The sequence below is a fragment of the Colossoma macropomum genome, unplaced genomic scaffold (assembly GCF_904425465.1).
Source record: "Colossoma macropomum unplaced genomic scaffold, Colossoma_macropomum, whole genome shotgun sequence".
Taxonomy (NCBI): domain Eukaryota; kingdom Metazoa; phylum Chordata; class Actinopteri; order Characiformes; family Serrasalmidae; genus Colossoma; species Colossoma macropomum.
The window spans coordinates 6,531,876-6,559,174 of NW_023494800.1; the positions used below are offsets into that span (position 1 = coordinate 6,531,876).

At 41.5% G+C, this 27,299-nt stretch overlaps 1 protein-coding gene across 1 annotated transcript in view; it reads right to left on the reverse strand.

The window, feature by feature from the left end:
- Positions 1 to 27,299, reverse strand: part of stk10 (serine/threonine kinase 10) — a 103,619-nt gene that overhangs the window by 17,265 nt on the left and 59,055 nt on the right. Inside the window, exons 8-9 of the mRNA XM_036587651.1 lie at positions 14,170 to 14,313; positions 6,635 to 7,276 (exon numbers count right to left, since the gene is read on the reverse strand). Coding sequence (XP_036443544.1) covers positions 6,635 to 7,276; positions 14,170 to 14,313 — 786 coding nt within the window. The remainder of the gene's footprint in view (positions 1 to 6,634; positions 7,277 to 14,169; positions 14,314 to 27,299) is intronic.

Below are 27,299 nucleotides of genomic sequence, written 5' to 3' on the forward strand. Positions count from 1 at the left end.
AGTGTGTTTGGTGATATGACTGGTGTGGAATTGTGCAGAATTGGGGTGTAACCGTGGTCCCATAGATTACTGTTGGGGTAGGAGAGTCAGAGCGTGCATTACGGTGCAGTGCATGCTGGGGAATGTAGTGCAGCGCGTTGTGAAACGAGCTAATTTTTATAGAAAATTAAAATACTTTTGGGGGCCAGATAGGATTGTGTCGTGGGCCTGATCTTGTGTTTGACACATGGGATCTAGAATAAACTCTAAACCTTCCGTAAGCTCTCTAGTGCCTGAACTAACGAGGCAAACAACTGAGCATCCAACTGTCTGATTACTTTTAACCCTCTGAAATGGGGGACTATGTGTAAAGGGCTGTGGTTTCTATATGGTTCAGACAACACAGATATGAATATCTTCAAATTAAAGCTGAACGTTTTGCACTTTAACCTCATACCCATTGTTTTTTTTTTCCAACATGCATGAGTACAAAGTAATTAATAAGCCGCCTGTATGTATTGTATTCCACTGTAACCCAGACAGATCAGAATCAATAAGCTGGCCTTTAGGCCTCAGCAGGTATCCTGGGACGTGGTGGGAAGAAAAGACATCACTAAACTTCTGGAAGCTAAAAGCCTATTTACTGCAGCCAGCTGGGTAAACATGCTTCTATTGAAAAAAAGGAAAAAAAGGCCAAAAAGCCAGTGTAAGCAAACAGTTCATGTCTGCCATGCTGGAGTAGAGCCTCAAAAAGAGTTTTATTTCTTATACCTTGTTACATCTCCTTTCCACTTGTGTGTGATCTTATGTTCATTTCCATTCATTGCATTTAAAGTCAATAAAAATATTTCGGAAAGTGTGTCTTCACATGTTCTAGGTCATTACAGTGAAAATGAGCCTCTTACAAACTAAAACTAGCCTTGCTGCTGACTACATTCCACACTGTTCACAGTCACCGTGAACAGCTGGAGTGCAATTCAAAAGAAGGAAAAGAAAAAACACACATGCTGAATAATCTTGTTCTGGAAAAAATGAGCATATTACAAATGACCGCCTGCTCTGAGTGATGAATAGCATACCAGGGATGGCAGCCCATCAGTCCATCAACCAGAAACTGCCCACGACAATGGACACACAGAAGCAGCACGGCAGAGCAGAATGGGCCTCAGACAAAGAGGCGTTGGTAGAAACGGATGGAAAAAGTGACAGTAACTCAGCACACTGGCTGCTTGGGAGAAGGATGGAGATAGAGGAGCTTCAGATAACTGATAGAACGAGAAAGAGAGAGAGAGAGAGAGAGAGAGAGAGAGAGAGAGAGAGAGAGCAGAACTGTATATGTGGTCTGCTGCTTCTGTTTAATAGTAAATATAGCACAGTGGCATGAGAACAGTCATAATACCTCATTACGTATCTGTAATACCTGCTCTGCTTGTACCGAATACTTCTATTATTCTTCTTGTTTGTTCTCCGTCGGGTGAGGCTAAATAATTCGCTGTTACAGGCTACACACAAATAATTAAGATTTTTCCAATCCTTACATGGAGCCGTGCTGGTACTACCAGTTTTTTTTTTTCAATTAAATTTTGCAATAAAGCTTTGAACCCCTACTTGAGCCGAAACATTAATCGTTTTTATATCGAAAACGCAATTTAACAAAGGGCAATTTTCAAACTGCAAGAGCTGCAATTGTTTTAAAATAAAGCTTTATCAAAAAGGTTTTAAGAGTGGAAATTAAACCTAATAACACAGAGCTGGTGAAGTGCCTTTAGGTGAGTTAGAACAATCAAAGGCAACCAAAACTCCATGTGTTGCGGACATCACAACCACAACTTACTGGCAGTTTGGCACATTACATTCAAGGGTCAAGCCGCAAGCCAGAAAAGGTGTATATTCTAGATTTCTTGGCCAAAACAGGCCTGAACTTTATATCTTATAGATAATAATCGCGATTTAAACTGCGGCCACAATATTAGTCAGAAAAATCGCAATTAGATATTTTCCGCAAATCGTTCAGCCCCAACCCCTACATGGACTTTTATTATCTACCTATTCCTCTAAATATTCATACCCATTTCTAAGGACTTCCATCTCTGTTGTCACTGAGCAGCCTGACTTATCGGTGTAACTCGAGGCAGCAGACTGTCACACCTTCTGTCTCTGATGTCAGTATTTATGGCTGATACAGTGAGGAAACTAGCGTCAGCAAATCTGAGGAACTTCTGTCGTGCTATACAGTGATAAGGTTTCAAATAAGCGTGTTAACTAGCAATCAATGCTAACAGCTGACTCTGGAGAACCTTCAGCTTAAACTATCAATCAGAGGTTTAGTCCCTAAAATCTTGAATACAAACAAAACAAAGACACTGTCACTGATGTGAAGCGCCACTCTCTTGACCCAGAAGCTAAGTAGAAGTGTTAACAGCACCCCCTTTTGGAAAGCCTGGTAAAACTGAGTGAGTGAGTAGCTTCACAGCTCAAAATCAACACCGGATCTTTCCCAACGATGTGACTTTTTACATGATGACAAACAAAAAAACCTGACATAAATAATGAGCTCTGAATTTAGGAAATTTGACAAAAATAAAGTGGGGCTATTGATGGGTTCTCTGGATGTTCTGAGTGGGGCTGTAGATGGGTTCTCTGCATGTTCTGGGTGGGGCTGTAGATGGGCTCTCTGCATGTTCTGGGAGGGGCTGTTTATGTGTTCTGTGTGTGTTCTGGGAGGGGCTGTAGATGGGTTCTCTGCATGTTCTGGGAGGGGCTGTAGATGGGTTCTCTGCATGTTCTGGGAGGGGCTGTAGATGGGCTCTCTGCATGTTCTGAGTGGGGCTGTAGATGGGCTCTCTGCATGTTCTGGGAGGGGCTGTAGATGGGCTCTCTGCATGTTCTGAGTGGGGCTGTAGATGGACTCTGTTCTGGGTGGGGCTGTAGATGGGCTCTCTGCATGTTCTGGGAGGGGCTGTAGATGGGCTCTCTGCATGTTCTGGGAGGGGCTGTAGATGGGCTCTCTGCATGTTCTGGGAGGAGCTGTAGATGGGCTCTCTGCATGTTCTGGGTGGGGCTGTAGATGGACTCTGTTCTGGGTGGGGCTGTAGATGGGCTCTCTGCATGTTCTGGGAGGGGCTGTAGATGGGCTCTCTACATGTTCTGGGTGGGGCTGTAGATGGACTCTGTTCTGGGAGGGGCTGTAGATGGGCTCTCTGCATGTTCTGGGAGGGGCTGTAGATGGACTCTCTGTATGTTCTGGGTGGTGCTGTAGATGAGCTCTGTTCTGGGTGGGGCTGTAGATGGGCTCTCTGCATGTTCTGGGAGGGGCTGTTTACGGGCTCTCTGCATGTTCTGAGAGGGGCTGTAGATGGGCTCTGTTCTGGGTGGGGCTGTAGATGGACTCTGTAAATTCTGGGTGGGGCTGTAGATGGGCTCTCTAAGTTCTGGGTGGGGCTGCAGATGCAGAAAGAATCTCTGTACTTTTTTTTGGTGGGGTGCAGACAGACTCTGTACGTTTTGGTGGGGGTGCAGACAGACTCTGTACATTTTGGGTGGGGGTGCAGACAGACCCCTGTACATTTTTGGTGGGGGTGTAGCTGGGCTCCCTGTCCGTTTTGGTGGGAGTGTAGACAGACTCTTCTCTGTTTGTCCTTTCCCACACCCAGCTCCAGCTCAGTAACTCTACTGTACTGCTGTACCACCCACTGCCCACTGAAGCCTCTTTTTTCCCCCAGAATGTTCCACCAGCTCTCACAAGCAGGCCCACTGTTCAGACACATTTCTCTGCCATACAGGAACAGCTCTCTGGTACAGGGGCATAAGGAGCTGAAGCAACGCTTATGCTGCCAAGGCCACAGCACTGTCAATCACCATGCGGCCTTCTAGCTTTTAACTCTATTTTAATAAGACGGGAACCTTTAGGGCCTTCTAGACCTTCAGAGAAGGCCTTATGATTTCTGGGAACTAAATATTACAACTGTTAGTTCAATTTTATTTCAAAGAAGCACATGTTTGCTGTATTTCAATTCTGCATGTATTGTAGTAATAGTCTTATCTCATTCTCATCATTTTGATTGTAAAAGGAGGGGATAAAATACTGAAACTGCAAAAGGAAAATTATCCAATCAGGATTGTTTTTTCCCCTTCTTAGATTCAGGCAAGCAAGCTCACCCTCTGGCCAGGACCTCAGGAGCTGGACTGAAGGATCTACGCATCGGATTAACCACCAACATAATAAGGGTTAGTGACAGAGGAATCAATCAATCAAGTTTTCCAATGGGCAGTGACTCAACAGGAGTTATATTAGTTACTCCTAGCTATGTGAATTTCGGAAGTGACCTCATGCAATTAGCCTAGAAAGACAAAAAAACACTTCTTTAAATATCAAAATATATCATTCATTGTGTAAATGCAGTAGTGGTAGTGTTATTACTGTAATAGTGTGGGACTAATATTTACAGTTTATTGTACCAGAGGAGCATCATTAACCACTGGTTTATTTTGTTCTAACCAGTTATCAGCTGTAGAGGGTGGTATGGAAAACTGGGGAAGGAATCAAAATGAAAATGTATTTCTAATCTCTGCTGCTGGATATTATGTGGTCTTTTGTTTCTGAAATAAAATGTTACCAAAGTGAGCCTGACACCGGCATTAAACTCCTAGCAGCAGAAAACTGATGATCCAGAATCAGCACAAAGAGTTCAAACTGAGCATACAGAGGAAAAAAGAGAGGAACAGAAAAAAAAAAAAAAGCAAGAGTTAAGCAAAAAATATTCATTCACAGTTTTCCCACTATCGCAAATGTGGTCAAAAAGCCACGACATGCATGGAGTCTAAAAAACTTTGTCTTCAGGATCAGTGCTACTATTGTTTTTAGCTACATGAAGTACTTAAGGCGAATCTAACCTTCATCATTCTGCCCGGTTAGGAACTCTGTGTCTAAGCAGTCTTTCTGTTAGAGAAAATCACTGCTATTGCGCCTTATGGTGAACGAAAATGTTCAAAATCTGTTACATTTTGTCCTCTGTACATTTTCCCCCTGAATGTTGCTGGATCATCTGAATTAACAGGTCGGTTAATAGTCAAAATATGAATGTTGCAACAGGCAAGCTAACATGCATTAAACTGACATCAGAAGCCTGGCAACCTCACCAAAAATAGCAAATAGCCCTTTAGCTTTGCCAAATGATGTATTTAAGAGATCTGACAGGGGTAGTCTAGAGTTTGCTTAGCTAGTGTTGTTATATAATATAGTGTTGAAGTTTAATAATAGACTTTATCATTTCACTGTACAGGAGTGTTAGCTTGCTTGTAGCACGGCTAAATGTAGCCACATTTCAGGAGATCCAATGACAATCAGGAAAAAGTGTACATTTGTCAATATCTATCTATCTATCTATCTATCTATCTATCTATCTATCTATCTATCTATCTATCTATTCATCCATCCATCTATACTTCTATCTATACTTCTATCTATACTTCTATCTATACTTCTATCTATACTATCTATTTATCTATTCATCCATCCATCTATCTATCTATACTTCTATCTATACTTCTAGCTATACTTTTATCTATACTTCTATCTATCCTTCTATCTATACTTTATCCATCCATCCATCTATTTATCTATTTATCCATCCATCCATCTATTCATCCATCCATCCATCTATGCGTCTATCTATGCTTCTATCTATTTATCTATTCATCCATCCATCCTTCTATCTATACTTCTATCTATACTTCTAGCTATACTTTTATCTATACTTCTATCTATCCTTCTATCTATACTTTATCCATCCATCCATCTATTTATCTATTTATCCATCCATCCATCTATTCATCCATCCATCCATCTATGCGTCTATCTATGCTTCTATCTATTTATCTATTCATCCATCCATCCTTCTATCTATACTTCTATCTATACTTCTATCTATACTTCTATCTATACTTCTAGCTATACTTTTATCTATACTTCTATCTATCCTTCTATCTATACTTTATCCATCCATCCATCTATTTATCTATTTATCCATCCATCCATCTATTCATCCATCCATCCATCTATGCGTCTATCTATGCTTCTATCTATTTATCTATTAATCCATCCATCCATCCCTCCATCTATATTTCTATCTATACTTTTATCTATACTTCTATCTATACTTCTATCTATACTTTATCCATCCATCCATCCATCCATCCATCCATCCATCCATCTATGCTTCTATCTATACTTCTATCTATCCATCCATCTATTCATCCATCCATCCATCTATACTTTTATCTATATTTCTATCTATCCATCCATCTATTTATCCATCCATCCATCCATCCATCCATCCACCCACCTACCTACCTACCTATGTACATCTTCATCACACAGTGTGATGGTGGCAGTTTTCGGAAATATCTTTCATTTTTTCCATAGAGAAAAACCTCTTAGACCCTGAGTTCCTAATATGGTCATGAAGCCGATTAGAGAATGATGCACAACTTCAGATGTCTATTGGTTTTCTGTTCCGGAGTAAAATTAAAGAAGCAAACTTCAGAGACCAATCACATCTTGGCTGATCAACGACATTTGAAGAAAGGAGGAAAACTGTATAAATTGGATTTTTCGCCGAACTTTGCAGGCAAACACATTCACACACAGACCTACCCGAACAGCCACGGAGCCGGTGTCTTTGTTTATTGAGATATCCCCTGAGGTGTTCGGGCTGAGGTCCATGCTGCCTGTGTCCGAGTAGCGCTTCACTATCCCTCCGTTAGCGCGAGGCGGTGCGCCCTTCATATCTTCTCCTTCAACCGCCTCAGACCCTGCAGTTCCATTTCTCAACAGTGGGGGCAGCGTGGAGATGGAACCTGGCATTTCTTCATCGCGTTGTTCGCTGGGTTCTTCCTCATGTTCTTCCGGGTTCTCCACATTTGGCAGAGGCCCACTGGGCTCTGCAGGTGTCAAAGGTGAAGGTGACTCTGACTCCAAAGTCTCCGCCTCCTTGACCTCCTTTTCCGAAGTAGGCGTGCTTTGGCCGTCTTCGATGCCTGAATCGGAGCTGGAAGTTTTTCCAGACGTCTCGCTTTCAGGCTTGTCGTGATCCATCAGAAGCTCTTCTTCAGGAAGTTTGTCACTAAGCTCCTCCTCCTTGTGAGGATCCTCAGGCATGGCCGCCTCAGGTTCCGTTTCTGCTGGGCTCTCAGGAGCTTCAGGTGTTTCGGGTGTTTCTGGAGCTTCAGGCGATTCGCCGACCGCGTGGTCGTCCAGACTGGTCTGACTGGTTTCAGATGGATCTTTGCCCGGGGGCTGCAGATGGAAGAGAAAACAAAGCAGTAAATTTGACTGTTTCACTGTAGGCTTTGCTCCAGTTACAATGAAAATGGAAACTGAACCATTCTGCTTCTCCATGAGCCGAAACAGCACAGCTTAGGGTGATGATTATAAATTAAAGGGCCCGAATCCCGCATTTTTGTTGCACTTTATCTGTTCCCCTGGGGGGCACTTATAGCATCTGTGTGCTTTAATGCACAAAAAACATTTATAATTAGTTTCTACATGACCATTTTCCAACCTCTATTTATCTCTTAATCTTCAACAGGTTATTTTTGTTACTGTGCCTTTAAGACTGATATATGGTCTTGCGCTCTGTTCTGATTGGCTGCTCTGTATTGTGCCATGTTCAAAAAGCAGTTCAGCCTGAAACACTCCTTTCAGCTTCAGTATGAATGGCTATAACTAAACTGCAGTAGCCTGAATAGACAGATATGTAAATGTGTTGGTTTTCGTGACATCACAGAAGCAAGGATTTCAAAATTGGTTGTTTTTGCAGCCTAGTGTCCACATCAGGACTGTTTGCACTGGTGAGTAAATGCCACATTTTGATACTTTTACAATGTTTACAAACTACCAAAAACAAAAAGTGAGAAAAACTCAGTTTTCCATATATGGGCCCTTTAAAGCTGCATGAAAGTTGATTATGGTGAAATGTTTATGGATTTTAATTGTAAACATCATTTATTTAGTAAAAAACACTGGATAGTGCTCTACATTGTTAATATGATACCGATGGTCATTCCGGCGGACTGCAGTACACTACAGGGAGTGTAGGGGGCGATATGGCTTCTATTGTTTCCCCTGAACAATAAAAGTAGAAATCCCTCGATGCACGAGCCTCGACTCAAATGGCACACTTGCGGTCCTGCAGTCTTCATTTGTCTTTGCCCACAAGACCCACAAGGCCGCTGCATGTCCCAATTTTCAATTTAGCATTAAAAAAATGCCTGTGGTTCTCAAAACCAGACATCAGGAACCCCCAGACAATCCAGATTTTTGCTCCAACCCTCATAGGGATACAGCAAAAATGTGGACTGTCTGGGGGTCCCTAAGGATCGGTTTGCAAACCACTGCTCTGTGTGCCCAACCTTAGAGTCAGCAGCGTCCTTTCACCCACAATGCCTTGAGACAGAGCCAAGGACTCCTGGTGAAATCACATTTTGTTGATTTTTAAAGTGAAAATAACTTTATTTTCACTTAATAATTTTTAAGTGAAAATAAGTTCACACTTCCACTACAGGGGAAAACCTAAATATGGGATTTTTTATAGCAAAGTATTAATTTCTATTTACTTTAGTTTAACATGATAAAAAAAAAACTTTGCCATAACTTTGTTACACATTTTATGTTTTATGTATTTCTTTCAAAATATGTTAGCAAATTTATAAATGTAACAAACATACAATAACTGTGCATTAAATGTGCAGAAGTGTGTCTCTGTAGAGGATGTGTTCACTTATTCACACTTAGAAAATCAACAAAACATCATTTGACATCCAAGCTTCTACACGACTGTATGTGCCAGGGGTCAGCAACACGCAGCTCTGGAGCCACAAGCAGCTCTTTTACTGCCCTGTTGTGGCTCCACAGCAGAATCAGATTTGTAGGTAAAAATAAAATAATCCTCCTTTACAGTAAAATAAAGCTCTGCTGATCGTTCAACACAGTTTAACTCCAGTTCTGGAGTTAATGTAGAACTGCTGATTCACCCTTTAACCCTGAAGGTTGGTGCGCAGACTTCTGGTCACCATAGCAACAATGGCAATCTCGCCTAGCAGGTAGCTAATGAAAAGGCAAAGAGAAAGATTTCAGACGAACGTCCATAATTTGGAGACGGGTTGACTTATTTGCATTCATAATCACTCCAGCTGGTTTCCTGATACGTTTAATCTGCAATGAGAAACTGTCAAACATTAAAAAGTCACAAGGCTGAAGTCAGTTTCTCATTTGCGAGCTTCTCATCTGAATGTTCACGTTCCACCTTAAATGGCACAGCAGTTACATTTTGGCGCCTCAGGCACCATTTAAGGTGGAACGGGAAGATTCAAACAAGAAGCTGGCGAATAAGAAGCGACTTCAGCCTCGTAAAAAATCAAACGTTGAGAGACATTTTACAAAAAACTGTCCTACTTTTGGAAAAGTTTCCTGCCGGAGATGTGAGAAAAGCAGCTATAGTTGAGCTAAAGCTTAAAGCAGAGCAAAGTAAGTCTGTGTTTTCTTGTTTAGTGAATTTGTTAGCCTATATTAGCACATCAGCACATACTGAGACATATTTACAGCCAACATGGCAAAATGGACATAAAATGTTTCGATTTTTGTTGAAATGGCTCTTCTTAACAGTTGGGTTGCCGACCCCTTGTATGTGCAGTCTTGGAGGAGGATTAGGGTGCTATGTGAGACAGGGCTACAGACGGAACTTTCAAGGATGGAAGCGGCAAAGAGAAAAAGCACAGAAGGCAGAATGTTTGATCAGCTGAATAATCAAATAATAATCTATTGGTTAAGCCAGTTTAGAAATAACTGTCACAGCTCTATTATAAACACATAAAAGCGACTGAAGCATTCAGATGAGCTCATAAACATACAGCTACAGCATATGGATTTGTCAATTATTTTATTAGCCCTTTACCTGCTGACAGTACATTAACCAGATTTCTCTCTCTCGCTTGCTCGCTCTCTCTCTCTCTGACTGCAGTGACAAGTTCTGCAAACGCTGATGTGAAACACTACCATGCTCGGTCGTACAGTACGAGCTGACACTCGACAGTGCTATTTAACAGGTGCGGCCCGAAGCAGCCAGGCTGTTGCTTCACTAATTAATGAGCTTGCCCTTGAACTTGAGTTGGAATGCCAGCAATCCTGCTGAAGCGTAAGCACCACATCCTTCAGTCAACACCTGCACAAGGAGCCCCTCCTTCTATAAGCATTGTACAGGGATGTGCACCTGAGTGTCTTTATAATGGGGAAAAAATCACTTTTTAAATTTACAAAAAAAAAAAAGTTTGATGTGGTTTTAAATATTATTTAAAGTTTCAGAACTTATTATAAATTCCCCAGTCCATACAGTCTATATCTGGAAGCTAAGCTAATACATATGGAAACAGCCCATTTTGAAATCACTCTTTTTGTGATGTCATGGACTAATTTACATATATCCACCTATCTAGCCAATAGCAGTTCAGCCCTGCTCAATCACACTGAAGTTATAAGGAGTGTTTCAGCCTGGACTACTTTTTGAATCAGTCATAACACAGGACTGCCAATCAGAACAAGGCTCATTTACATACACATACATACATGCAGGGTATGGGCTCTTTAAATGACCTTTAGGAAGTGGATGAAACCATCTTGATTGATCATTAAAGCCCTTGTTGGACGGTGGATGAAGGCCAGCAGTAAAATGAAGGGAGAAGGTTTTAAAAGGGATGGAAGTGTTTATTCTGGTCAGTGCTTGGCATTGTGTTTCTAAGGCCAGTTATTTTGGACTGAAATGCCAGGCTTTCCTGAAATAGGCCTTTATACACAGGCGCCAGATTTGAAGTTGGGTGGGACTGCAATGTTAAAGGAAGTTTAAACACAATATGAGAGAGAGAGAGAGAGAGAGAGAGAGAGAGAGAGAGAGAGAGAGAGAGGAAAACAAGAGGGGGAGAGAGGGCACACAGGAACTGGAAAGACAGAGAAAGAGAGGCCAATGAGAGAGAGAAAGAGAAATAGAGAGAGAAAAAGAGAGAGAAAGGAAGAGAGAGGAACAGAGAGTGTGTGTGAGAGAGAAAGCAAACAATAACAGGAAAGAATGACAGAGAAAGAGAGAGGCCAATAAGAAAAAGAAAAAGAGAAATGGAGAGAGAGACAGAAACAGAGATAGAGGGAAAGAGAGAGGAAGAGAGGAACAGAGGAAGACAGAGCCAAGGCTGTATGTGACAGTCTGCAGTTTGGCTGACTTTTATTGTCCTGTAGCTGATAAGCTCACACTGGTCAGCAAGAACACAACACACTCGGCCTCGCGCTACAAACCCTGACCTAATCTTTCACCCCAAGATGTCTTGTTCAGCTTTTCCTGCCCTTTCCAATGGACATGGAGCCCACAGCAGCAGAAACAGCAGTGAAGAGGAAAAAGGTGTCAGGAAGGACAGGGGAGGAAAACTGCATCGAACTGCAGGTGGTGACTCAAACGCATCGACTCTGGAACGTTAGATTCCACTATAATCAATTAGAGTTGTATGCGAAAGTTTGGATGTCGTGGTCAAATTACATATTTTGTTGATTTTCTAAGTGAAAGTAAGTTTGTCTGTTTAAGACCTTTAACATGCTGGAAAAAAATAATATATATACAGGGTGATTAAAAAAGATTCATCTGAATTTAAAATAATGTATTTCACTTGTAAATCATTACAGAGCAATGCAGTGAACTGTAAATGGTTTAAGTGAGAATGAAGTTTATTATGTAATTTTACAAGTGCTCAGTATGAACCTCCTCCAGCTGTACGGACATCAATGCCATAGTCAGATTCATCACGTACTCGATTGAGCATGTCGGGTGTCGCTGCACTCACGGCTCTTTCAGTGTGATTTCGGAGATCATCCAGTGTTGTGGAACCAACGATGAACGCTCTGAGCTGTTTGAGCTTCACTGCCCACGAAAATCACATTGCAGTTATGACGGATTCACTCTTATTGAAGTGGTGAACGCAAAACGCTTTCTGCTCAGGGGTCGCATCTCCTCTCAGACTGAAGGGAGCTGTCTTCCACTGACCGTCAGAAACTCTATGACCCCCTCTTTCAGTTGGTATGTGATTGGTTCCTAAGCGCCTGACGGTTGTAAAAATATGGCGCTTTGAAATCGGATTAATCTTTTGGAATCACCCTGTATGATGTGTCAGAGCTTTTGCACAGACCACAACTTATGCTGTTTTTTTCCCCAACATGTTAAACCCAGCAAGGAAGTAGAATTGCACTAAATTTAGCAGGAAAGTCATATTTAAGTGTGTTCTCTGTACAGGAAGTCCAACTTTATTTTCACTTAGAAAATCAACAAACTGTGTCATTTGACAAGGGGTGTCTAAACTTTTGCATGTGAGAGTAAGTAATGTTAAGGTTGCATTCGATCATGTGAGAAATATTATTATTTAGAAATGTTGCTGTTTTGTACTGCGGTGCAGAAAGACTTGCACATGCAGAACTGATAACTGTCTCTTTACTGGATTTCCTAAGAAAAACAGTCCATCCTCTAAAACCCGTACGAAATGCAGCAGCACGGATCCTAATAAAATCAAACCAGAGCGCTCACATCACCCCCTTTTAGAAAGATCTGCTCTGGCTGCCTGGATCTTTTAGGATAGGTTTTAAAGTTCTGTTACTAGTTTTAAAGCTCTAAATAACTTTAAAGCAGCACTTACATCACAGAACGTCTCTCTGTTTATGTTCCAACACGTATTCTTAGATCTGCAGACTCCGTCCTTCTGCATGTTCCGTCCATAAATTACAGAGCGCACGTTGTTATGCTTCTAAACTGTGGAGCTCAATTCCTCCTTAACAGTCAAGCCTGGTACCCACGTTTACGAAACACCTAAAAACTTAGCTTTATTTACATTTATTATGCATAACAATCTTCATCTTTTCATTTTAAAAGCTTTTATGTTACTCAGTTTTTAGCGTTATTTTATCTAATTTCTCTATACTTTTGCTTTCATTTGATAAACTTACTGTTTCACTGTAAAGCACTTCGAGCTCTATAAATAAAGTTATAAAATAAAGGAAGTGAAGGAAGAAAAACAGAAGTAAGGAAAAATAATAAAGAAAATGAAGCAGGACAAGAGCAAGTGAGGTAGAAATAAAGGGAGTGAGGGAGAAAGAGAGAAAGAGAAGCAGAAATAAAGGAAGGGAGAAACAGAGGTAGAAAGGGAGAAATAAAGGAAGTGAAGAAGGGAAAAAGAAAGTCAGGGAGAAATACTAAAGAAATTGAGGGAGGAAAAGAGGAAGTGAGGACGAAATAAAGGAAGAGAAGGAGAAATGGAGGAATAGAGGGAGAAATACAGGAAGATGGGAGAAACAAGAGGAAGAGAGGGAGAAACAGAGGAAGAGAGGGAGAAACGGAGGAAGAGAGGGAGAAACGGACAGAAGTGAGGAAGAAAGGAAAAAAGGGAGAAACAGACAGAAGTGAGGGAAAAATGGAGGAAGAGAGAGAGAAATGGAGGAGGTGAGGGAAAAATAAGAGAAGTGAGACAAATAGAAGAAGCAAGTCGATGGAGAAATAGAAAAAGCAAGAGACAAAGAGGAAGAGAAGGAGAAACAGACAGAAGTGAGGGAGAAATGGAGGAAGACATGGAGGAAAAGAGAGAAAGAAATGCAGAAAGAGAGGGAGAAATAGAAGAAGAGAAGGAGAAAGACCAAAAAGAGGGAGAAATGGAGAAAGAGGGAGAAATGGAGGAAAAGAGGGAGAAATTGAGGAAGAGGGGGAGAATGACAGAAAAGAGGGAGAAATGGAGGAAGAGAGAGAGAGAAATGGAGGAAGAAAGGGAGAAATAGAGGAAGAGAGGGAGAATGACAGAAAAGCGGGAGAAATGGAGGAGGAGAGGGAGAAATGGAGGAAGAGAAGGAGAAATGGAGGAAAAGACGGAGAAATTGAGGAAGAGAGGGAAAATGACAGAAACGAGGGAGAAATGGAGGAAGAGAGAGAGAGAAATGGAGGAAGAAAGGGAGAAATAGAGGACGAGAGAGAGAGAAAGACAGAAGCGAGGGAAAAATATAAGAATAGAGGGAGAAATGGAGGAAAAGAGGGAGAAACAGACAAAAATTAGAGAGAAATGGAGGAAGAGAGGGAGAAACAGAGGAAGAGAGGGAGAAATAAGTCAAACAGAAGTGCTTACAGCTGAGATGTCTGCAGGTTCTTCCTCGTCTGCGTCCTCGTGGCTGTCGTCCATCTCCTCCATCACCTCCATCACCTCCGCCTTGGCCTCGGCCACCAGCTCCCGCACGGGACGGTTAGACTTCACTGACTTTACAAACGGGTGCTGTGGGACGGAGAGTGAACACGGTTTTACTCTCTAAAATGCAGAAGCAGCGTATTGGCCTCAAACAACACAGCAACAGAGGTGCTCAGAGTTTCTGTCAGTAAAGACAGTTTTCACCATAATATCAAATACCACAATAACATATGTGAATATTTAATATTTCCCAGCATCTTAAGACACATTTGTCTCTTAAAGTGCTGGTTTGTTAAAAAAAGTGACCTTGGTATTCCTGGTATTCCCCAGACCCCAAATGTAGTCGATCAGCCAAGACGTGTTTGGTGTCTGATATGTTTGGTGACGGTCCCTAAATCATCACACAGTTCAAACCAGTGTAGACTGTATGATCTGTATAGTGCGCACACAGTGCTAATTGGTGTACATAAGCTTCCACTATTTATTAGCTACATTAGCCTCTTAGCTCCAGAACAAAGCTAAAGAAGCAAACGTCAGACACCAAACATGTCATGTCTGATCAACTGCTAACGTAAAACTGAGTTCAACACAAATCGACTGTACAACCACTTTAAACAGCAAATCATGGCTCCCGAGTGGCGCAACCGTCTAAGCGTTGGCCCTGTCATCAGGAGATCGCGAGTTCGATCCCTGGTGATGCTACAGTCGTCCGTAGCCGGGAGTCCAAGAGAGCACAATTGGCCTCGCTCTCTCTAGGTGGGTAGGATGGCCCCTCCTTCTCCCCCCATCACTCAGCGCGATGCTAGTCAGCCAGGCATCTGTTAGCTGATGTAACAGATCTGGCGGTTGGCGCCTTCCTCCGAGCGCGTTCGGCTGTCCAGTGACGTTGCGTGAGCGGCAGCTCGAAAAGAAGCGGTGGAGCTTCACAGGTCTCGGAGGAAGCCTGTGTTAGCCTTCACCCTCCTAGCGTTGATAGCATCGTGTGATTGGGGGAGTCCTAACTAGCGGGTGGAATTGGAGACGACTAAATTGGGGAGAAAAATCGGGTAAAAATAAAACAGCAAATCATGAAGTGGTTTACATTAAAATGTCAAGTGTAAACTGACCAGACCTTCACAAACATGAAAGTATAATAAATATGCACAATGATCTTTTATGTTGCGAGTACAATATGCCACAACATGACATCATCATATAATAACAGTATATGAAATATGCACTCACTGGCCATTTGATCAGAAACGCCTACCACACAGGCATATTTTGTATGTGTGTGTTTACTGACTGTAGCCCATCTGTTGCTGCACAATTCATCAGCTACCCTCTACCCTGCTCTTCAGTGGAAACGGTCCACCGTAGGACCACTGCTGACCAGATAGCATTGTGGTGAAAGACCACAGTGCACCCAACTAAAAATGTCCTGCCAACAGTAGTCCTGTGGTCAGAAACTCGCTACCATTTAAAAGCCAGGTGTGTGCACATACAAGTGCACACATACACTACAATGTCAGTCTCACGGCAGTGCTGAGCATATAAGATAATACCTGGTCAGTGGTGGTCCTATGGTGGTCCTTTTCCACTGCTGGACAGAGTCAAGGCGTGATTAAATGTGCAGCAACAGATGTAAATTTAAACTTATAAAGTGTACCTATAAGGTGTTTCTGATAAAATGGCCAATGAGAGTGAGCGTTCATGTTGTGTTTCTGTTATGTTGGACATCTCTTGTTTTACAGAATGTAATTCTATAAAGCTGCACTATGTAAGTTTTGGAGATTTGGAGACCTCTCTGGTGGAAATGTGTAACTGCACGCAACATTTTGTAACGCGGGTTGTGCTTCGGACTCCTCCTCCAAGCAGATGAATCTGATGGTTGCAAGCTCGTTGAAAGAGTGAGGTCTAGGCAACTTTTAAACGATTCACAAATTTAAAGTGCAGACGTATGGTGGTGCGTGTTCAGTCTATGGCGGATGTTGGAAAGGATGTAGATTAGTCCAGGTGGACGCTGGGGGGCGGGGGGGGATCACTGCGTTCAGTAGTCTTACAGCCTTGGGGAAGAAGCTGTTGTGGAGTCTGGTGGTTGTGGATAGGATGTTTGGGTACCTTCTACCAGATGGTAGGAGGGCAAAGAATCTATTAGAGGGGTGGGAAGGGTCGTCCACAATGCTGACCACCTTGCGGATGCAGCGCTTGCGGTAGGAGGTGTTGATCGTTGACCTGAATGATCTTCTCAGCTGTCCTTACAATCCACTGTAGGGTCCTGAGGTCCGAGAGCAATTCCTGAAGGTCCAGATGAGGTCATCGGTGACGTGCACACCAAGGAACTCAGAGCTTTTGACTCTCTCCACAGTTGAACCACTGATGTGCAGTGGAGAGTGATCACTGCAGTTCTTCCTGAAGTCTACAATCATCTCTTTTGTCCTTTCAACATTAGGAGACAGATCGCTGTCTCGGCACCAGTCTGCATCCGCTCCACCTCCTCCCTGTATGCTGACTCCTCACTGCTGCTGATAAGACCCACCACTGCAGTAAACATGAGGATGATTTGAGCTACGCTTTGCCGGACAATCATGAGTCAGCAGTGTGAATATCAGGGGACAGAGCACACAGCCCTGGGGAGCACTGGTGTTCAGGGGGTGGTACTGGAGGTGGTCTTGGCAATTCTGACAGACTGAGCACCACCACACTGATCACGTCTAGGGGCAGGGTGTCCCAATTTTTGTTGAGATAGAGGGGTAGGGTGAAGTGTTAGGGCTACATGGGACTACAAACGGAGGTTTTTCAGAGACTCCAAACAGAGTGATACGAGAAAAAAAAAGAGAGAACGGCAAGATGGCTGAACAAGAGACCAAAGAAACACACGAATGTGAGAATTTTCACCATTAAAAAATTACGATAACCATTGTAGTATCTTCGTAGTATTGTAGTATCGTTTCAATGTATTATGGTCCATTTCTTCATAACAAGCATAAAAAAATCGCTAATAGCATGCTAATGTCTCGGTAGCTAGCTAGCTAAATTTCCCATTCCACCTTAAATAATCCAGCAGTTCTGAAGCCTGAAGTGCCAGAATGTAACTGCTGCACCATTTAAGGTGGAACAGGAAAATTCGAACAAGAACCTGGTGAATATCTGACCTCAGCTTCTTATCACTAATGAATTGGCGGTGGGTGATAATAAATAATTGTCCCCCTTCTTTGAAAGCTTATGATTCCCTAAATGTAACTAAAGCCCAGCAGTGAGGAGCTGAACTTCACCCTCCTCTGCTATCACTGAAGATGGGCCGGGTCGCCTACAGAGCAGCGCTAGTAGCTGTTAATGAAATAATGTTTTTTTTTTTTTTTTCATTTTTTATTTCAGGGTCCCATTTCACAGGGCAAGATTTCAACCACTACCCCTTGTAACTCTGTTCCAAGGGTTTAGGGTGACACTCGAAAACAAGGGTAGGGGTAAAAAGAAGAAATGGGACTGGGCCGAAGTCTATGAACAACATTCTTACATAATTGCCTTTGCTGTCCAGGTGGGTTGGTGAGAGGTGAACGGCAGAGGATACGGCGTCCTCTGTAGACCAGTTAGGGTAATATGCGAACAGAAATGGATCCAGCGTGGAAGGAAGACTGTTTAAGTGTTTCATTATCAACTGCTCGAAACACTTCATGATCTACCACCGTCACCATATCTTCATCAGTACAATGTTGACTTTGTAACTGAGACCTAAACATGGAGCCAGACCTTCTTTTTGGCTCTATGCGTGTGAGGTTAATACGTAAAGACGTGGTCTGAAAAACCATCTGATGCCTCTGACTTTTAAATTAGAATTTCAGGCCCGAGTCACGGCAGCGCACGCACACCATTTTAGCGAGTGTTGGTAGTGCTACTTCTTTCAACTGTAACAAATAAAACTTGTGTGGAGGAGAACGTCAGAATTAGCCCATGGTGTGGGGGGGTGGGGCAAAAAAAACAAAAAAAACAAAACAAAAACAAGTCTTGGTTGGTACACAGGTAGTGTCAGAGCACTAACACAAACATGGAGAAAGCAGAAGTGTGATAGAGAGTGAAAAAAACCTGCAGCTTCATCCATTATTCAGCCTCTTTGCACCCCGGCTAATTGAATTGTCCCAGCTGGTGAAGGTAAGGCTGTGAGAGTGACTGGAACATAATGGGACCCAGTGGAGCCCCAAGCGAGCGGACAGTGCCAGCAATATCAATTAACTTCTCCAGTGACTCCAGTTAAGCTGATGGAGCCTCTGAAGCGTGTGAGAATGAATGGAGAAAGAGAAATGAAGCAGACGGCACGTAGCCACGGGTCAGAGCAAGCACATTAAATGGTTCATGCTGACCTGCTAGCTGAATTAGTTGGGGAACACGCAAGAAGAGTCCGACAAGGCTCATCATTTCATTTATTTATTTGTTTGTTTGTTTGTTTGTTTTTGTTAGTGTTTGCTGTAGCAGCTCCCCACTGTTGTGTTCTTGATCCGAGCAACACTGACATTAGATTTCATCTTCGTTTGCTAAGCCCACATCTTTAAGTTTGTAATTACAGACTGTAAACCATCTTTTGCTGTACAATTTATCAGCCCCCTTCTAACCCGTCCACCACAGGACCACCACAGGAGCACCGCTGACTAAGGCTGAACAATTAATAGTTTTTAGATCAAAATCATAATTTGAAAGAGTGCAGTTTTCAAATGGCAAGAGCTGCAATTTTAATTATATCCTATATACAGTTGTCTTAAGCTTTAATCGGGAAAATGAACCTTTTCAACTCCTTGGGACCACCGGTGGTCCCAAAACGCACTTTGTCATATTCTTCATAACTTTCATATTTCATAAGCTACATTCTAAAGCTGGGTGTGGTATGAGAGCTGTAACTGTCTTCTCTCCAAACAGATGGGTGATGTAATTTTAAACCCTTGTAATAAAAGAAGCTGAACTCAATTTTTTGTCTAGTGAAAGTCGACCCATTTTTCCACAAATCTGGGCTATAAACTATAAACAGATGGCGTCTCTTCAGTGATCTGCTCTGTAAAAATTATTTTTATAAAAAAATACAAAGAGCGTCTAAGATTTTTGGCTTTCAGCAGTAAATTGTAAGCATATAGCAATATGTGTGATCATAAAACACATGTTCTGTTAATCTGAGGGGAGCTTTTACAAAAAATAAATGAATAAATAAAATAAAAATTTAGTTATTTCATGCAGTTACTGAGTAATTTGCCTTACGGGTTGGTCATGTAAATTCAGATGGACAAACCAAAATATACCCTGGTCAATAAGAGGTTTAACACAGAGCTTGTGAACTGGCGCTCTGCCACACTGCATCCAGCGTACAAGCTGAAAAAATAAAAAGCTCCATTCTCAGACTGATTCACTCATATAAGCACCACACACTACCATGTCAGTTCCACTGCTGGCTGAGAACAGACCACAAACTAGAGGTGTGAGACATACTGGCACGGAAGTGACCACCAGTATGATGTTTTCTCATGATGTGAATTTTGCCAGCGTGGATCCTGAGATAAGCCCAAAAAATAATTAACCAGTGCCGTCAGATAAACAATGCTATAAACAGCTTAAGTAACGCTTATTAACTTAACAAAAGGGTGCTTTAGACAAAACTGCCCCGCTGTGGTGAGTCACATAGCCCATTACAATACATAAATACACTATATGGACAAAAGTATTGGGACACCTACACATTACACCCACAGGAGCTTTTATGAATCCCATTTTAAATGCATAGGCATTGATATGGAGTTGGTCCCCCCTTTGCAGCTACAACAGCTTCCACTCTTCTGAGAAGCTTTCTACAAGATTTCAGTCAGACAATGATGTTGGACGAGAGGGCCTGGCTCACAATCTCCATTCTAGTTCATCCCAAAGTGTTTGATGGGGTTGAGGTCAGGGCTCTGTGAGGGCCAGCCAGGCCTTTATGGACCTTGCTTTGTGCAGTGGGGCTCAGTCATGCTGGAACAGAAAAGGTTCTTCCCTAAACTGTCACACAAAGTTGGAAGCATAGAATTGTCCAAAATGTCTTGGGGCAGACTTAGTATTATTTTTTAACTTGAAGAGGTTATAAAAATTACAATAATAATAATAATAATAATAATAATAATAATAATAATAATGGCAAGAAATAATAGTACTAGGAACAGCATTAATAATTATTATTACTGTGGTGCTGTTTTATTCTTAATATTGTTACTAGTATACATTCATTCACATTTAGTTTGATACTTTTATAGCATTATCGCCCAAACAGTCCAAAATATGTGATTTGCATTTGTGTTCATATCGCCCACCCCTACCACCAACCAAACAATATCTGGTCACTTGTGGCTCTATGGTGGTCCTTTGCCACTGATGCATAGGGAAGAGGAAAGTGATAACCTGTGTATCAGCAGATGGGCTACAGCCTGTAACTGTAAACCTACAAACCGGACCTATAAGGCATGTGTTTCTGATAAAATGGCCAATGAGTGCAGATAAGGCTTAATTTGTAAATGATAAGGTCTCAGAACACTGAGCAGTGATGGATCTAGTAGGCCGATGGGGGGGAGGGGGGGAGGGGAAAAAGTTCATCAGATGGAGCTCAACGTGAGCTTTACCCATAACAGTAGCTCTTACGACTAATGAGCATTAATGAGGTTCTTAAATAGTTAATGAATAGCACAAGCAAGTAAGCGTCACCTCTAGAGATAAATGGATTTAATATGTGAACGAGGTGCCGGATCCGATCTGGGAGGTATCGGATTCAGATCGGGTTTGTTTCGGGAATAACTGAATCCAGGAACGAGGTGTGTGTTTCTAATAGGCGCTCAATGTAAACGAGTATGTAAAATCTTAATTTCTGCTTGGAAACAAAACTCAAACTTTGACCTGCTTGCCATTTCTCACACTTTGGGGCAATAAATAGTATGAACATTCTGTGTTGCCGCTGAGGGCAGCCGCACTGACACTTCCTGCACACCCTTCCAAAGCTTAACTGCAGATTCAGATGAAAGCCTCAAGCCTCAGAGTCTGCACTGCTAACCCGGTTTCTCACGCAAACATCCTGTCGTCTACAGCGCACTTTTAGCTGAGTGTGTGAGGTGATGTGCTCAACTCCGGAACGCAAACCCACAACACACATCACACATCTTCACTTAGTAATTTTAAAATACAGCTTTTTACTTTCGCTTTCCTCAAGATCTTATTCTTATCACTGAATGTAACCTAATAGAACTAAATGGGGAGAGATCACAGTCTCATGAAGTGTTTTTGGAGGCCCCCTGCTTTTGCTTCCTTTTCTTTCTTTGCTTTTTGCTTAGAAGCAAGCAGAGATGAATCAGAACGTTTGAATGTTTAAATATAGTCATAAATGTTTTAGAAATCAAATAGTAAATAAGGCTTTTCGATATGCAAATTAGCTTGTCTCTAACGTTATACATTCTCACAAGGACCACGAGACGTCTGAGCTCTATTCCCACGTTTCGCATGACGTCACAATGTATAGTTGCCACCATTTTGAGGACGGAATCTGCATGAGGCCTTCAATTTGCTGTGCAGTTGGTTGTAATAACTGTAAAGGAAAACCGTAAAGAAGCAGAGAACGACGAGAGACACACAGACCTTTAATTCCGTGTTTTCAAACTCCAGGCTTGGAGCCCCTGCACTGCATAGTTTAGTGTTTTTATCTGCTGTTCACACCTCGTTCAGCTCAAGAAGGGATCAACTGGTCCCACTTTATATTAAGTGTCTCTAATAACTGTGTAGTTACACATTAATAACATGTGCAACAACACTAACTACTGATGATTTAGTCAATGTTAGACAGATTACAGAAGTACAGCCTATGTAATTACACGTGTATCAACTTCAGTTTTGCTTAATGTAATTACACAAGTGTATCTTCTACACGGGAACTTTCCTGTAGTGTAGTGTTAAAGTTACACTTTAAAATAAGTGGACAGTTCCTGTGCAGTTGGTATGTAGGTACTGTGTAATAAAGGAGTGGTAATGTAGACAATGATTTGGGGGAAATGCAACAAATTTAATTAATGTCCTAAAATTACATCTCATGTCTTAATGTACGTTATTAGACATTTTCCTTTACAGCTGAAAAAAAAAAAAACTTTAAAAAATGCTGTTCCAGTCTGATTACAAATTTAATAACGTGTTATTACCCTTGTGTAATTGCATGAGAGAGAACAAGCTGTTACAACTATTAAGATACATTTGTGTAATTACATTAGGCAAACCTGAAGTCGATACATGTGTAATTACATAAGGTGGACTTCTGTAATTCATCGGTAACAGTGACTAAATCATTAGTAGTTACATTGTTGTCGCATATGTTGTTCCCATGTAACTACACAGTTATTAGAGACACTTAATATAAAGTGGGACCGATTAATTAGCTAATAATATCAGGTATTTTAACCAGGGAAACCACAATTATGCAGTGCAGGGGTTGCAGGACTGGAGCTGAACTCTGCATTAACTGATCTAGCAAACGTAGTTTTCAGACCCACGACATTCAGTCTAATATTTAACGTTTGTTTCTCCATTCAAACATCATTTAAATCTCCAGAAACAGAGAGTGAAGTTATACCGGCTGTCTGCAGCTCCGTTAGGGGGACGACTGTTCACCTCTCGGCTGTTAACATCAGCTAAAGTTATCTGAAAGCTAAAATTGTTCTCTGTTAATTAGCTGATGTTGTTTCCTTCCTATGATGACAGTTTTTTCTCCTCTTCATGCAACATCATGGGATCCTTTACCCACCCTGACGTGAGGAGCCGGTGGGCTTCTGTGCTTTTAAATGCTTTGAGAGACTCTCCAGAATAGGGGAAGGGGCTGTTTATGAGATAAATATGTCAGGAAAACACAAATTTGGTAGCTTTTCTGCCAGTTTAAGTGGGACCAGGAGTTCAGGGAAACTGTATAAGAATCGCAGCCTTTTTTATTGACTTTGTCGAGGTAACAATGTTTCTCTTCCAAAGTCAGGTGAGTAATTTTAGCCACCTTTCATCTCTAATTACAATGTGCGGAGCAGCGAATCCAGAAATTCTGACCCAAATATGACAGCCACAACAGAAAAATCACATGACTGAAACCCTCGGATACTCCTCCAGAGGGAAGGGAAGAGCCTGTGTTTAACGGACAGTTGGGCTAGCCTAGAAAGATCACTGCAGTCGGCTAATTCTACTACACACCGGAAGAGAAGCCCTGTGCCGTCAGAGGGTCTCTGCTGCAGGGAAGCAGACACTACAAAGAGCAGCAATAGCACATAAGAAGTGTCACAGGAAATTGCTAATAAACATCAAGCTCAAACTCACATTCTACCTGTATGGATATAAAAGAATAAAACTTTCAACATGGTTTAGTGAACTGATCAGGTCTGGTATTGGCTTACTAACTATTCACCAACCGAACTGCTTTTCCACTAAAATGTTTGAGGTGAAATATGGTGCCATTAAGCTAGTAGTGTTAGCTGAGGTGAAAAGAGACAATTAGCATGAGTCTCTTAAAGACTATAGATTTACATTAGATTAGATAAATTTCTTGGTGTATATTTCAAGCCACCTACGATGGAATTGTGGTCTGGGCATGAGTTTAGCATAGTAAAGTAGTAGTGGTGTCACTTTCTCTGGTCATTGTCTCCTGATGCATCCGGTAGCTTGTAGCCCTTTTTCAATATTTTTTTACACACTTTTTTTAATAACTAGACGATATTTTGAATAATGCCTCATCATCTTTAACTGCTTAATCCAGATAGGGTTGTGGTAGCAGTTGGGAGAGCAGAGAATCCCAGACGCTCCTGTCTCCTGCAACTTCCTCTAGCTCTTTCTGGGGGACACCGAGCCGCGCCCAGGGCAACTTGGAGATATAATCTCTCCAGTGGGTCCTAGGACGACCTCAGTAGGCCGATTCCCAAACCACCTCAACTGTCGCGGCTCTACTCTGAGCTCCTCCCGGATGACTGAGCTCTTCACCCTGTCAAGCAGAGTGTAGCCCACCACCCTGCGAAGAAAACTCATTTCTGCCACTTATATTCGTGATCTCACTCTTTCGGTCATTACCCACAGCTCATGACCACAGGTGAGGGTCAGGATGTAGACTTTGCCTTATGGCTCAGTTCCCCCTTCACCACTACAGTCCAGTACAGTGACCACATTACTGCTGCTAACTGTCCCAGCCTGTGGCCGATCTCACAATCCCTCTTCCCATAACTGGTGAATAAGACCCTGAAATAATGTCTGACAAATTCAAACCTCAAATTTACTTGAAATGCCCATCCCTAGTTTCCAACACTTACGATCCATGATCAGTTCTATTCTACATACTAAAAGGCTATCAGCATCAACTCTGTTACGCTCTTAAAAATGAGAACCGACACACAGAACCTCTGACTGCAAACCAAACACCTTTTCTTGTTTTCGGTCAAATTTTGATTTCGTTTACTATATTCAATTAAAGTATACAATTTAACAAGTTGGCCTATTTTCTTGCACAGTAATATTTCGGCACTTTTGCCATTTTTGTGGTGTTCGGGACTTTTACTTATTGCCAAGTTATTTGTGACGGGGCTAAAAGTGTTGTTATGTATTTTATAAGTGCAAAGGTGTTTCCTGGACCTGTTGATGGCCCAGAGTTCAGTGGGCAGCGCATGGACTAAGGTTTATGATAAAATCTATTTATGTATTTATTTTATGAAGTCATTCAAAAGTTACTCAATCACCTAATTTGTACATCTGCAGTGGAATTTCCTGAGTCTATGAGCTGCTGTAGGCCATGTGGTTTGAAACCTCCACCCTTCTGAGGCTCAGGTAGTCAGTAGTTAGTACTGACCTAGTCAGTAATCCATCCCTGTAGCTAATAAGCAACATAAAAGTTGTATGATATCAATAAAAATGGACAAAAGGCATTTAATATTCAGACAGAAGGCAGCTGCTGCTGCTGTTTTTAGCTATGTGATGTACTTTTGTCAGGTTTTATAGATAAGAAACCACAGACCAACTCAACATAGCTGTTGATTAAGTCATGCAGTTTATGTGAAGCTAACTGGCCTAGATCAGCTTGAATCACTTGTTACAGAAATAGCAAAACTAAAGAGCCAAAAATATCTCGCTTCATTGAATATTTTTGTGATAAAGCGTTTAATTTTTGGTCAAACTACCACTTTAAGGCTCCACCACCCTGAGGCTGGCATGCTGGTCAGGATGGACTGTGTGTACTGAGCCATGAAAGAGCAGAACGTAGAGCAGGTGTTCTGCATGTGCTGCTGTAAAGGTGGAGGTTTTGATAGACAGACTGGGGTCAAACAACTCAGGGGCAGGTTAACAGATGGTAGACGTCTGCACACTGTAGGTATAAGACTTGTGTCTATCGCTTTCAACGAGTGTCAGATATTCTTTTGTGAATTATTCCTGAAGTTTACATAATCATATTTGGCATCTGCAAACACTTTTTTTTTTTCTAAAATACAAAGCTACTGAAAACACATCTGCCACACAAGCACATCCAGCTCCAAATCACATTAATACATTGTCCCCTCTGAATTATAATTCTAATCTGACATTGTCAAAATTGAGTTTTTCACATTATTCTTATTCTGTGACAACTTCTTAACATTATATGAGGTGATTTATTTGTAGTTCTGTGCATTTTTGGATTTTTTTTTTATCTAGAAAACAAAAAATCTCCAAAGTCAAACCCTAAATTAGTTCTGAGGTTCTATCTGCGAGCCAATCAGCACTTCGAATACACATAAGAGGACCAATCAGGTGCTGATCAGGTGCCACATGCTTCTGTCATGTGGCTGCACTGCTCAGTGACTGCAGGAAAAGTTTATATAACTTAATGAATGAATGAATATGAATGAAAACATGTTGCTGGAACTCTGCCTGTCTTCCTGCAGTTAAAACTCATTTTAAAAACTCATTGTCTTAGATTTTATAAATATTAAGCCTTAAAGGTAATTAAATAGTGAACGTCTGAATTGATAGGGTCTTAATTACAACATAAACATTAATTTTCATCCATCTTTTCTTTTTCTTCTTTCTGCCAAAGAAAGACATTTTGGATTAGAGTCAAATTTCTGATATACAACAAAACCTCACACTGACTTTACAGTGACCTGCCACATGCAGCTGCTGGGACAGTTTATTACAGCAGCTGGTTGCTGTCTAATCTAAAGGAAACTTAAACTAATGGCTCCTACCTAAAACTGACCTCTGCACTGGACAAAACATTTAGCACTGACCTTCATACTTAATCTGATATGCTTTTTTGAATAAGAAAAAGATGATTTATCCTAAAATGAGAAATAAAACGTTATAAAAATTAACAAATAATAAAAATAAATGCCACAAAAATGTCATAGAAAGTGTTACATTTAACTTTAATACACAGACACTAATTTTATGTTTTAAAACAAATTGCTGTTTGAGTTTCTTGAAATTCGTTGCTTCTTTTCATATTTTGCCAGATAGAACCTTATAATTCCAAGCAGAAAGTGAGTTCTTAGGATAAGAAGGTTCTGTCTGCATTTGACCTGTTCCAAATTACAATAGGATTCTGATATACTTTTAGAATACATTCAGGGTGTCTGTCAATGTCATGTATGAAAGAGATGTTTTCCACATATCAGTTCTGCTATTTGGAATCCAAAATCTTTGAGGCTCAATATCTCAAAACTGCTCAAAGCACAGATAGAACCTTATAACTCCAAGGGGGCAAAATGACATTTTAAATATGGAAATACTCCGATCAGGCATAACATCATGACCACCTCCTTGTTTCTACGCTCATTGTCCATTTTATCAGCTCCACTTACTATATAGGTGCACTTTGTAGTTCTACAGTTACAGACTGTGGTCCATCTGTTTCTCTGCATACTTTGTTAGCCCCCTTTTACCCTGTTCTTCAGTGGTCAGGACCCCCATGGACCCTCACAGAGCAGGTACTATTTGGGTGGTGGATCATTCTCAGCACTGCAGTAACACTGACGTGGTGGTGGTGGTGTGTTAGTGTGTGTTGTGCTGATACGAGTGGATCAGACACAGCAGTGCTGCTGGAGTAGAACTACAAAGTG